The sequence below is a fragment of the Colossoma macropomum genome, unplaced genomic scaffold, assembly GCF_904425465.1.
Source record: "Colossoma macropomum unplaced genomic scaffold, Colossoma_macropomum, whole genome shotgun sequence".
In the NCBI taxonomy this organism is placed as follows: domain Eukaryota; kingdom Metazoa; phylum Chordata; class Actinopteri; order Characiformes; family Serrasalmidae; genus Colossoma; species Colossoma macropomum.
The window spans coordinates 5,499,865-5,513,693 of record NW_023494787.1 but is presented as its reverse complement, the minus strand read 5'-3'; the positions used below and the strand labels follow the sequence as shown (position 1 = coordinate 5,513,693).

General features: G+C 41.7%; 1 protein-coding gene across 1 annotated transcript in view; it reads right to left on the bottom strand.

The window, feature by feature from the left end:
- The window catches only part of glcci1a (glucocorticoid induced 1a), an 83,745-nt gene that overhangs the window by 13,646 nt on the left and 56,270 nt on the right, over nt 1-13,829 (bottom strand). Inside the window, exon 3 of the mRNA XM_036565950.1 lies at nt 11,887-11,982. Coding sequence (XP_036421843.1) covers nt 11,887-11,982 — 96 coding nt within the window. The remainder of the gene's footprint in view (nt 1-11,886; nt 11,983-13,829) is intronic.

The following is a 13,829-nucleotide window of genomic DNA, read 5'->3' as shown; positions in this document are numbered from 1 at the left end:
GACAACTTGGGCCTGATGGCACGGTGGATTATCCTGCTGGAATATCCCATCACTGTGGGGGTACATAAAGTCCACTAAGGGCTGCAAATGGTCATCAAGCAGTGAAACGTAGCGGCCACTGGTCAATGACGTGTTTAGGTGGACCAGTGGACCCAACCCATGCCATGAGAACCCAACCCAAATCAGTATGGAACCACCACCAGCCTGCACAGTGCCTTTATGACAACTGGGGTCTATGGATTCATGGGGTCTGCACCACACACAAACCCTAACATTGGCCCATAACAATTGGTACCATGATTCATCTGACCGCGGCACATGTTACCAGTCCTCTAGGGTCCAGTTAGCAACCTCACGAGCCCACTGTGTCCAGTGTCGTGGTGTTGACAGAGGCACTCTGGTGGGTCTTCTGCTCCCAGATCCCATGGAAGCTAAAGAACGCTGCACTGACTTGTGGGATGTGTGTGTGTGGGGCCTCCTGCATTGAATGTGGATGTGATTTCTGCCGGAGTCGCTTGTCTGTTCGCATGGATAATTCTAGCCAAATGCCGCCGGTCACAATCTATAAGCACCCATGGGTGGCCACTGCACTGTCCACAGTGGGTAGTAATGCCTTTTATGATGTATTCCCAATACACGTGACACTGTGGATCGAGGAATGTAAAATTTCCGCATAACTTCGGAAATGGAATGTCCCATCTGTCTGGCATCCGCTATCATTCCTCGTTCGAACTCTGATAATTCACGTCGCCTTGCCATGACAGTGTTCAGCCTCACTCACAAGATAACACCCTGCAACTTATACAGGTGTGGGTGTTCCCAAGGCATCCCCTGAGGTAACACCACTTCGTAATTGATTTACACACCGCTATCCATGACTTTTGGCACATCAGTGTAAATTGCGCAGTGCCTCGGTTCTTCAGGAGCACAGTTTGGCACCGCTGCAAGTGCTGGAACTCAACACAGCCACAAGGGGTCACTACAGAACAGCACAGTACACAGACAGAAGACCTCCGGCTCCATACTTGTAACACCCCAGATGAGGCCAATTAACGCATTAGGATTAAACCATATCTGTCTGAATGGGTATACATATATACATATAGTATATACAGTAATCTCCTCAAAAGTATGTGGACACTTTAACCATCAGTCAACTTTAATGTTCTGTAAAGTTCAGAAAAAAACACTTTTAGCACATCAGTTTGATCGGAGATGTAAACTCAGTGTTGTAAAAAGGCTGAGCCTGCTTAAAACACAGTCTGCACAGACTGCATATCTGTCAGTGGGCTTATGTTAACTGATGGGATCGTGAGCTCAGAAGTGTACAAAGCCTTTTTGGATGTAAACCTGCAGAACTCTGCAAATAAACTGCTCAAACAGACCTAAAACAGAGACCTTCAGACACCAAACATGGCTTTGCAGACTGGCCACAACTTGATTTTTCAGTGTATTGTTCCTTAAACAGCAGAATGTCGCTGTTGTCGGAAGAAAACCTTGTATCTCCAAAATGTTTACAGGAGAAGGAAAAATCCCACTTTACTTTTAATGTAAGTCAATGGAACCAAACTTTTGGTCCATTTATCATGAAATTTACAAACAACGTAAAGGACAACAGGTATTTTCAAATTATGTCAAAAACTGAAAAACGACAAAAATGGAGATACGAGGTTTTCTTCCGTCATCAGCGACGTGTTTATTCATATATGCACCAGGCAACATTAGAGCACAGACAATTTGGCCTATCTAAACCATCTCGTGGACCTCAAAGACCCAAAAAAAACTCGTACAGCTGAGGTAAGCAGAGTCTTTTACCATCTAAAACATCAGACATGCTATTTTGATGCGATTACAGCTTCTCTCTCACATGCACACATATGTACAGGCAGCGCTGCAGCTGTCAGCAGATTTTGTGAAATATTGCAGCTTCGTGTCTGAAGCCACAGGCCTTCATCTCTTCATCTCTTAGCCCTCCCTACACTCCTTCTCTAAAATAATGACTGTACTCAGCACCTTCCTGTTGAGCACCCACAGATATACAGTAGTAGATTAGATGTAGACGGCTGACATCAGTTGCTGGGGGTTTATTACAAGCTCACGACAAAACTACTCCTGGTAATACTGAGAAATGAATGCTTAGACACAGGAAGGACACACACAATTAAGCCATATAGATCTGTCGACGTATCACAGCCGGGTGTCCACTGTCTGCTCACTTACTGACCTTCCTCTGTGGCAGTATAGAGACTAGGTTCTTTGTTTTGTTCACACATGAAGACAAGCCCAGACACGTTCCGCTCTCACATCTTCACACTGCTGGTAGAATTGGTTAGTGACTATTTCAACACTTGGTCGTTTCACTATAGTAACGCAACAAAACACACAGCTAACAGGATATCTTTCTTAAGAAGCAGGTACTGCAAGACGGATCTTAAGCTTGAAAAAACAACAATAGTAGAATGCAGTAAAGGATCATTTAACGTTTTTTTTAATCGAGTACCGAAATCTTGTCTTCAATATCAGTTACGTTAGTTTTCGACATCTTATTTTAAATATAAGAAGATTGAGCAAACCTAGTTTTCAGGACTGTCGTCGGCTGCAGAGCATTTGTCATGCGTCTGTGATACTGTGTGTGTGTGTGTGTGTGTGTGAGTGTGTGTGTGTGTGTGTGTATTTATATATAGAGCTGCTGTTGGAAGAAAACCTCAGTTTTTGACATTATTTTCATAAATTTACATAAATTTCATGAAGAATGGACCAAAAGAAACAGCCCAAAATGACCTGTAAAAAATTCTGATTTCACTGACTTTCATTAACAGTAAAGAATGTTTATATGTTATATATGTTTTATATATTTTTGTATGTGTATATATATATATATATTACACACACACACACACACACACACACACAGCATCACAGACGAGACGCATAATAAATAGCAAACCTAAATAGGCCATTTTCTGCAATTTTTTGTACACAATTTCTGTTTAGTTGTTGAGTTTAACATAAAACATAAAATGCACTAACTTTTACACAGACCACATTTTGTGTATTATTTCCCCCCTGCAAATATGCTTAATTGTTGAATGTGAAATATAAAGAAACAGTACTTGTGCAGTAAAATTTGCAGAAGCGTGTTCTCTGTGGAGGATGTGTGTTTATTTTCACTTCACACACCAAATAAAAAAAAAAGACTGGGTGCCTAAACATTTGCATACAACTGTATTTACACTATGAGGCCAAAAGTAAATAGACATCTGACCATCACACCATCACACCTTTACGAGCTAGTTGGACGTCCTATTCTACCATTGTAAAACTATGGATGTTACGACTATAACCACCTCCACTCCTCTGGAAGGGCTTTCCACTAGATTTTAGAGCATGAAAATTTGTGTGCATTCAGCACAAACACCTCACTTTGTCCACAGAGAGGCAGTCATGCTGGAACAGCAAAGTGTCTTCCTCCAAAAACTGCTGCCACAGAGTTGGACGCATATAACAGTGTAAAACGTCTTTGTGTGCTGTAGCACTAACATCACCCTTCACTGGAACTAAGAGGCCCAAACCCTGAACAACAGCCCAGCCCATTATCCCCCCTCCACCAAACTTTACTGTTGGCACTATGCATGCCGGTAGACTGCCACCAAACCCAGATTCAAACACACTGCCAGATAGAACAGTGATCCATCACTCCAGATTCCTCCAGAGGTGGCATCCTATGACAGAGCCATGTTTAAAGTCACTGAGCTCTTCAGGACGACCCTCTACTGCCAGTGTCTGTCTATGGAGACTGCATGATTTACATACCTCTTATAAAAATCTACACAATGAGCGTGGCTGAAACGCTTGAACTCAATAAACTCAGACACAGCAGTGCTGCTGGAGTTTTAAACACCTCAGTGTCACTGCTGGACTGAGAATAGTCCACCAACCAAAAATATCCAGCCAACAACGTCCTGTGGGCAGCGTCCTGTGACCACTGATGAAGCACTAGAGGATGATTAGCTCATACTGCACAGCAAGAGATGAGCTATCGTCTCTGGCTTTACATCTACAAGGTGGACTGACAAGGTAGGAGTGTCTAATAGAGTGGACAGTGAGTGGACACAGTGTTTACAAACTCCAGCAGCACTGCTGTGTCTGATCCACTCGTACCAGCGCAACACACACTAACACACCACCACGTCAGTGTCACTGCAGTGCTGAGAACGATCCACCACCCGAACAGTACCTGCTCTGTGAGGCTCTGGAGGAATCTGGAGTGATGAATCACTCTTCTTTATCTGGCAGTGTGTCTGAATCTGGGTTTGGTGGCAGTCTACTGGAATGCACCGTGCCAACAGTAAAGTTTGGTGGAGGAGGGATAATGGGCTGGGGCTGTTTATCAGGGTCCTGACCACTGAAGAACAGGGTAAAAGGGGTCTAACAAAGCATGCAGAGAAACAGATGGACTACAGTCTGTAACTGTAGAACTACAAAGTGCACCTATATAGTAAGTGGAGCCGATATGGACAATGACTCTGCACTTCAATTACAGTTGTACCACTTGGCTTCTAATTACTTGATTAATCGTCAAAACAAACAATAGATCGCTTGATTACTAATACAACTGCGTACTGTCAGCCCTAGTACTGAATGGACACGCCCACTATAAGACTACACTGTAATAATTACGCAACTCAGAGGGATTTTTTTTTTCTCCAGTCATGGGAGTCATGGGACAGTTCGCTCATGGGGAGTGAGCAATCTGTGATCTGTGACTCACGATTTTATGCAAGTGTTTATGGACATAGAGATAATCTGTCAGAAAAAACGACAGCGATAGAGCGAGCGATGCGGTGGAGTGTAACGTGAGAAGCACCTGAGGTGAAAAATGTCATCAGTTCCTGCAAAAATCACACTGTGTGAAATGGTGCGCATAGTTTTGCATGTGCAATGTTTTCAGATTGGCTATATTTACGTTCACGTTTGCACTGCATCACATTACATTCAGCCTCTTTATATATTTGCGCAGTAAGTGAAACTCAATACTCATTCAGAGGCCCATTAGCTACGCGCAACAAATATAACAGCACCGCTGACGAGAACAAACACAATGACAAACAGGCTTGAGACGACAATCGCACAGTGAGAAAAAACGAGACAATCAGTCAGAAACACAGGAAATGCAAAGCTGCACCTCAGCCATGTGAAACTCAACAACCGGTACGTCTGCTGGGTGCGAAAACACTACTAATCTGACACATACAGTCGTATGTAAAAGTTTGGGAGCCTCTTGGTCAATGATTTGTTGATTTTCTGAGTGAAGATAAGTCAAAACATCCTCTTCAGAGACTCACTTAAATATGGCAAATTTGCTCATTTCAGTGCACAAATTTACTTGATGGGTTTAACATATTGGAAAACATAAAAACATACAATATAGCATATCACTGTTGTCGGAAGAAAACCTCACATCTCCATTTTTATCCTTTTTAATTTTCTGACATAATTTGAAAATACCTGTTGTCCTTTACATTGTGTGTGAATTTCATGATGAATGGCTCAAAATGACTTGGAAACAAGTCTGGTTCCACTGATTTACATTAAAAGTAAAGTAGGTTTTTTCCTTCTCCTGTAAAGTTACCATTTTGGAGATACAAGGTTTTCTTCCAACAACAGTGATGTAAAACTTTTACACAGGCTACTTTTTTTTATGTTTTATCCTCCCAATTTGTTAAATTCATAAATAAATAGTTAGCAAAATATGAAGAAATGTGTTTAAACTTATTTTCACTCAGAAAATCAACCAAACAACCAAAAACTGACCAAACATTTGCATGTGACTGTATCACATTACAAACTAAGGCTCCACTAGTTCACTAGTGCGCTTTCAATACACTGGAAGGCATGTATACCGCAACATGCAGATATAAATTAGGGTTGAACAATTTGCGAAAAACATCTCTTTTATCAATTATGTGATTGTGATTTAAACGCGTTTATTTCCTTTAAATTAATCTCCAGTCGCCACCTGCTTAAAACATTTTAAGTAAATTTTCCCCTTTTCCCTTCAGCTTAAGCAAGCTGCATAAAAAAATGTTTAGATCAAAAGTGAAAAACAAAAACAAAAAAAAATTCATAACTGCAAATTTAATCTGAGACTTTAAGTTGCCCTCAGTTTTAACACTTCAGTTTTTCACAGTTGCAAAGTGTACATTTAAATTTAAAATTATCCCTTAAATATTTAACTTCAGATAAATACTTAAGACATCTTATGCAAGTGGTCACAGGCCTTTTTTTGGTCAAAAAGTCAAGCATATTCATTTTTTAAGGCTTGAACACTGAATGTAGTGTGCCAGACTGAAAATTCATAACTTGTTGGTCTTTAAACTTAAGAGAACTAAAAATAAAATAAGATACATATAAAATTAAAATTTCAGCTCACATTTTCACATTGCAATTTCTTTTCTCTGCAAATTTTAACGCTTTGTATTTATTTGCTGAGTTTAACTTATTGGAAAACGTCATGCGCACAAGTTCAAAATAAAGGTCCGGCTCGATGTTTAGGTCTCAAATGTAAATTCAGCATTATACTGATGAAGATACGCTGACAGTAGTAGATAATTGACTCTCTCAATTCTCTTTGAATTCTCTTTCAATCATCATATTCATCCACGCAGGAAAGGGGTCCAAGCACGACTCACGATACAGAATGTTCTTCCATGTTTTGCATTCAGTCTCAGATTTCCACCAGAGGGGTCTCCAAATCACTAAAACTGACACAGTGCAGCTTTAAGTTCAGCAATTAAACAATGACTGTGCATTAAAATGTGCAGAAGTGTGTTCCCTGTAGAGGAAACTGCATGCCATTTAACCAGGGGTGCACATTTTTGCATACAACCATAACACAGACTGTACAAGATGCATCCGGAAAACATTTAAGATTCGCATCTTGGCACCTTAATAGAAATCAAATCGTGCCTAGAGATTCCCACCCCACTAGAATCAAACCCAACCAGACTGCAGTACTCAGAATGACTCTATACTACAGAGTCAGCTTCACTCATGCTCACATATAAGCGCATACGGACCGTTCAGTGGACACGTTATTGCTCAACCTTTAAAAGGGAATTCCACTGATTGTTCAAGATGTCTGCATTATTCAAGATTAGGATGTAAATAAAGTCATTCATTTGATGTTTCTAGAGAGACTGAGTCAGAATTGCTCACAGTGGTGGTGATGGGAACCAGACGTCCACCTCTAAAAGCTCCCTAACAGAAAGTTACTACATGAAATGGTTATGAATTCACTGCCTGGGGCCTGAGATGCTGTTCTACAGCAGATTTCAGAAGGTTTTGGCCTAAAATATATTTTTTGTAAAACCTTTCATGGTGGGGAAGTACATGCAAGGCTTTGTGAGGCAACATAGTCCCCACAGAAATTCATTAGATAGATATCCCTATTTTACCATCATCAACATTACACATAAAAACTCCTATAGACACATAGTTCACAGGTGGTCTCTCTACAGCGAACCATTTCAAATCAAACCACTTTGAATGGCTTTTTTTTTTACATCTCAATGACCTAATTATGCAGAAATTTGGAAAAACTGGTGTAATGCCCCTTTAAACTCACAGGGTCTTTACTGTTTGGGGGTCTGGAGGAGCAGAGAAAGAGTAGGCCATAAGTTGTGTGTGTGGTGGGGGGGTTCAAAGAGGAAGTGGGTTGTTATGGGGCAGATTGGCTTATCTCCTCGCTCGCTGAGCAGGCCGGGTGGGGCTGAGAGCCCGTGATAAAGCTGTTGCCGGTGCGGCTAACGCTACGCTAGCATAATGCTAGCATCGCAGGAAGTCTGAGGCCACACAGGAAGTTATATATAGCAGCGGGTAGAGAAAGAGAGAGAGAGACGGAGAGAGACGGAGAGAGAGAGAGGATGGGTCTGGGTAAAAGGGTTTTATATCTGACCTTCTCGCGCTCTCTCGCCGAGGCTGACAGCTCTACATATGAGCAGCTAAATCCAGCCCTGCACAAGATGAGATCATTACAGAGCGAAAAATGCTGTTCTCAGCTTTTTTTGTGACAGTATGAAGTCCATGAATAGCAGCAGGAAGGATGACCACAGACAAAGAGCTTACCACACATACACGTTTGCAGATGTGGTACCCATTTCGCACCTTGCATGAGCTACAAAAGGTGAAATACAGCACTGGGCAAAAGTTAGACCAGGCTTTATTTATTCATTTACAGCCCACACAGCCACAGTACGTTATCCATTTTTCAGTGTTACGAGACAACATACATAAAAATTACACAGAAGCCTCAACAGCTAAATGTGCTCTGAAGAAATCAGCAGGGATGTTTTTCCACACCTCCAAAGTTCAGTCTTAGAAGCTGGTTGATCCTTTTCTGAAGTAATCAAACCCATTCAGTGATGCTGAGGTCTGGACTCTGGGGTGGTCAGTCCATCGTTCAGCTTCTTTGTTTGATGTGTCCGTCTCCTTTTCTCAGTGAGGTTCTTCTTGATCAGCTACACATCCTTTCAGACCCACAGCGCTGAGTCGTCTTCTCACAGTGGAAGGATGGACAGAAACACCTGTGGATGTTTTCAGATCTGAAGCAGCTTGATTTTCTCCTCTCTCTCAGAGATGAAAGCTTTAAGTGCTGTTTATCTGATGGGGGCAGTTTTGGTGTCTACCAGGTCTTCCAGGTGGCTGTTAGGAGCCTCATTTTCTCTGTAGCTTTAAATATTTTTTTTTTAATATTTTATATCCAATTTTAGAAACTTCTTTTTTTTTTTGTTTATTTTCTTTTGCCGTTCTCCTTCCTAGATTATCTTATTCTTATATCTAATCTTCTCAGAAGTATCTCCTAAAAAATGAATAACTTAATACTTAACGGCTGTTTTAATTGGAAGCGATAAAGTGTGGTCTCTGACTTTTGCATAGTACTTTACATGCTGTATGTGGACAGATTAACTTGTGTGTGCTGTTTTGCTTTGCAGTGTCAGAAAAGAACTGGCGCTTCCCAAGTCAAACTCCCCACAACAATGAGTGCCTTTACATGCACTTAATAATAATAATTGCAGAAAATCAGATTTTGTCAGTAATCAACACGTTTACATGCACTTGAGTAATCAGATAAAGGGGACTCTCCGGGTCTACATGAGCCACACAGTAATCAGATTTCTCCTTTGTGATCAGCCAATAAGCTCACAGAAGATGATGCAACGTAAACGTATTGTAAAACTCAAACTTAATGCCGTGAAAAAAAAACCCCCCAACACTGCACCACTTTACCTGAAAACATGAACATATATCATCTAGAAGATGAAGAATATTTAAATCCTTAATTTCGTCAAGCGTGTATTTTATTTCAGTGTCGCTCCAAAAGTGTTTTGCTGCTCGCTTATTTCCAGTACCGCCGTTTTCACACATGCTCAGACTTAGAAATCCGAAAGAAATCAGAATAAGAGTTTACATGAATGAATGAATCAAACCTTTTAGCCAACTGTCTGAACACATCGGAACTAGACCTCCGCATTTAACCCATCCGTGCAGTGAAACACCACATACACACTAGTGAACACACACACACACTAGGGGGCAGTGAGCACACTTGCCCGGAGCGGTGGGCAGCCCTATCCACGGCGCCCGGGGAGCGGATGGGGGTTAGGTGCCTTGCTCAGGGGCACTTCAGTCACGTACTGTCAGCTGATGGGGATCAAACCGGCGACCTTCCGGTCACAAGGCTGATTCCCTAACCTCCAGCCCACGACTGCGTCAGAGTATGTTGTTTACATGATCAGATAACTGATTATTCAAAAAACTGATAACCCAGTGAGGCTGCTTCACTGCACCTCATGTTCAGTCCAGCCGAACGAGCTGTGGAGCGGAGGCGGTGACTGGGAGGAATGACCTCTCATTCTCACTCTGCTCAGATGCTCAAAAAAGCCTTTTAAAAAGAGCAGAAAGAGAACAGAGAGAAAGACAGAGGGACGAGCAGCAGCAGCAAGAGACTGAGGAGTATAGAGCTAAAAAGCTCTGAGGAAAGGACTGAAAAGTCTACCTAAAACTAAAAAGTGGCCAGTGTATCAAAATCAAATCAAAATAATACAAACAATGATTTCACTGTAAACCGCGGTAACATTAATGACGGTCAGTAGTACCGTTTGAACTTTAAAGTATCGTTAAAACCGCAGGTCAATTACCGCGGTGTGAAAAACTCGCTGTACAGAGTCAAACAAAGGCGAATCATCTCACAGACGCAGCTCTGTGTGTGTGTAGAGGGGAAGGGGGAGGGAGAGGGGGAGAGAGAGGGAGAGAGAGAGAGGGAGAGGGAGAGAAGGGAGAACATGTTGGAATGTAGTGACAGAGATTCGGAGATATTTCAGCCTTCTAAGAAGACCAAGTCTGACGTTTGGTCATGTTTTGGGTTTTATAAGAATGCAGAAGGAAAGTTAATTGAAGATGACCACCCTGTCTGAAGATGACCACCCTGTCTGCAGAACAGGCCGAAAGAAAATAGCGGCGAAAGGGGGCAACACATCCAACCTTACGAGTCATCTTCGCGACCACCACCCGCTACTTTTTAGAGAATGCAAGGTTAACTTTAACATAGAAGTCTGTGGGGGAGAAATGTCGTGGTCTGTGTGGTTTAACTTGTGCTTATGGTTCGTTAACAATATAAAATGAAGCTTTTAGCGTCAAAGAAAAAAAAGAAAAACAATCGGTGAATCAGCTGTGAATCGAAACTAAAGCTTTTAACACATTTCTGTGGAGCAGAGTCTCCAAAATGAGCTCTGAGTTAACAGTCACACGCTCTGGAACGAGACGCTGCAGAAGTTCAATCTGCACAGCTCCGCTTTCTCGCCTCGCTTGCAGTGTTTACTGTCTGAGAAGTCACTCAATGTCCCCTACGTAGGGCGCTACTGTTCAAACAAACACGATCATCATTAACAAGCAGCTGAGCTTTAAATAGGGAATTTGTAACCTGTTGTTAATATATTGTTATTGTGAACATTTCCTGCACTCTTTGGGTGAAGGATTTGCTATTTCATGATCTACGAAGTGCACTACGTAGGGAAGATAGTGTGCTTTGGGACGGGACCTCGCGCAAGTAAACGCTGCGTGCTGCTTTTAGGAAAAGCAGAGTTTCAGAGATTAAACTGTAGGAGTGTTTCTGCCGCAGCTCAGATGCGCGTTAGTTTTAAGTTATGTTTTAGTTTTAAATGCTTTTAGAGAAGCAGCTCCACAGGTGGAGACACACTGTGTGAGTTCTACACTGTCTGCAGCTCACAGCGCGGTCACGGAACTCCTCTGTGATTTTGGCTGTTTTTCCTGGTGCGCTGTATTGATTAGGGGTTCAGCGCCACAACGGCACAATAATGCTGCAGCTGCAGTTCGGACAGAAACCCCCCGAGTGCAGCACGTCTTAGAAGTAGTCATTTTCCATTAAGACCCACCTCAGAGTTGGTCGAGATTTAATTCTTTATGCAGGGAAATCACTAGTAATTGTAATTTAATAATAATAATATTTTTATTAATACTAATAACAGTAATAGTAATAATGATAATAACAGTAATAAAAATAATACATTTGCTATTCTTTTGTTTACAGAGTATTACAAGTATTGTAAGTAATACAAATGTATTGACTATATTTTTTTAATGTTTATGCAAACAAAAAAGTGCATACTGCTGCCAATTCTATTTGTGTTAATATAAAAGTTGGTGAAACAAGTTTCAGTTTGGGTATCAGTATTTATTTATTTATTTACTTTACTTTTCAACACATTTGAACAATATCGCGATAATACCGATAATCGTGATAATTTTGGTCATGATAGTCGTGATACGAAATTTTAATATCGTTTCATCTCTAGTGGACATCTGTACCTCTTTTAGCTGGTCGGCGCTGCCCCAAGACGCCGAGCGCTGGTGTGTGCTCCTCAGCTCTCCTTCGCCTGTTTCTTCACTCCAACATCCAGGAGTCTGAGGAACAACAGAGCACAATGTATTTCTGCACATGAGAAAGTCATAGAAAACAGGCCAAAATAACAAGCACAGATGAGAATAGGCAGCAACTACTTTATGTGATAAATGGCAAAGTTGCCATTAACTTAACCTTCAGGCTTACTATTCAATCGTTAAGGCTTATTATTCAGTAGCTACTATGAATTATTTAGTAATTCGGTAATATTTTGGTTTCTGACCAAAGGGAAGTGGCGAACCACTGAATATTAAGTGTTACATGCTGAATGTTACAGGGTTACACGCTTCCCTACTTCTTTAATGTAGCATGCAAACATTGTTATAGTCCATATATGGAAACTATGATGTTAAAACAGACTGTTTTAAATTCACTGACCTATATACACCCCTGTCCCGCCTACAGCAGTTTAGCTCCGCCCATTCGCACTGAAACAGTGTTACGACCTGGACTGCTTTGTCGAATGAGGCGCAATACAGGGCAGCCAATCAGAACAGAGCTCATTTACATACACCAGTCTGAATTTGGATCACGATGGTATGTTTATTGTGATCATTCTGGTATCTGGTACGTGATAATTCGTCCAAGATCACAGCTTATCGCTCAGTTTATTGAGAGAGTACATTTTAATTGGTGACCAAGTTTAATCGAGCAATCGTGACGGCCCTGGTGAACGCAGTATCAGTTATGTGACACTGGCACTGCACTGAAAACATTTACCGCCCGTCTCACCATAAACTTTAACACTGGAATATGAAGTGAATGAACCTGAGCGAGGTTTAGAAATGCCACAGCTCAGCATGATTCATGAGTTATTATGCCCAAGCAGACGGTTATAAAAAGCAGCCGACATCTCTTAGTGACCTGCGGGCTGCCCTCCGCAGGCAGGAGGAAAGGAAAAGTTTCTTTTTTATTCAGATGCCTCTGAATCACAGGCAGCCAGGGGTTTGCCACGTGCTTTAAGCTTTGAGATTTTAAAAGGCTTCCTGTGGTCTTACAGAGAAGACCACTCTAAAAGTGTGAGAGAAGGGGGGGATAAAAACAGAACAGCAGGCCAAACACCGAGGTAACATTTTTTTGACATTTTTAGCAGCGCCTGCGTGGGGTAGCTGGGGCTGCAGCACTGGCCAGAGGCGTATGAGGTCCAGAAAAACACTACAGTCCTTCCATTCTACAGAAAGAGACCTCACATTTCAATAGCTGGGCTTTGAATAGAGATCAGCAGGTTCAAGAAATGGAGAAAAAGGCTTGGGGGCAAGGGTTTATTTGTATTACATCACTATTTTTCTTAAAGGGGCACCATGGAAGATTTTTTTTGCTAAAAAAAAAAGCAGCAATAGTGAGGCAGGAGAATAAAAACAGGTCAAAATGGGGTGTGGGTGCTGCTCCAAGTCACCCTGTAAAGCCTGAAATGATCATTTTAAAGGCAGAAGTGTTTGAATTTTCAGACCACATCGTGCATCTCTGACTACGTTTACATTACAAGCCTCATTGCTCAAATCCGATCTCTCTGACTCGACGGTTCACACTCATTTAGGTGAGTGATTAAAATCTGTCATCAATGAACGAACTGGTGTCCTGAAATGACCCTCATGAGCTCATCCTACTCAGTAACGTCACGTGAATGAATCACTGCATCATCAGAAAACAAACTAACGAGCAGAACGAGCTTCGCTGAGAAGATAATTAACTCTGATCAGCTCTCAGCTTCATTATTAGAGCGAGACGAAGGAGAAAAAGGTGAGATGAGCTGCTTTTCCACCGTTTACAGGCTTTAACTTCTGTTCGGCGCTGTTGCCATGGTAACGCTGAATGATGGCGCACGCACAGAGGAAAAAAGCACATGAAT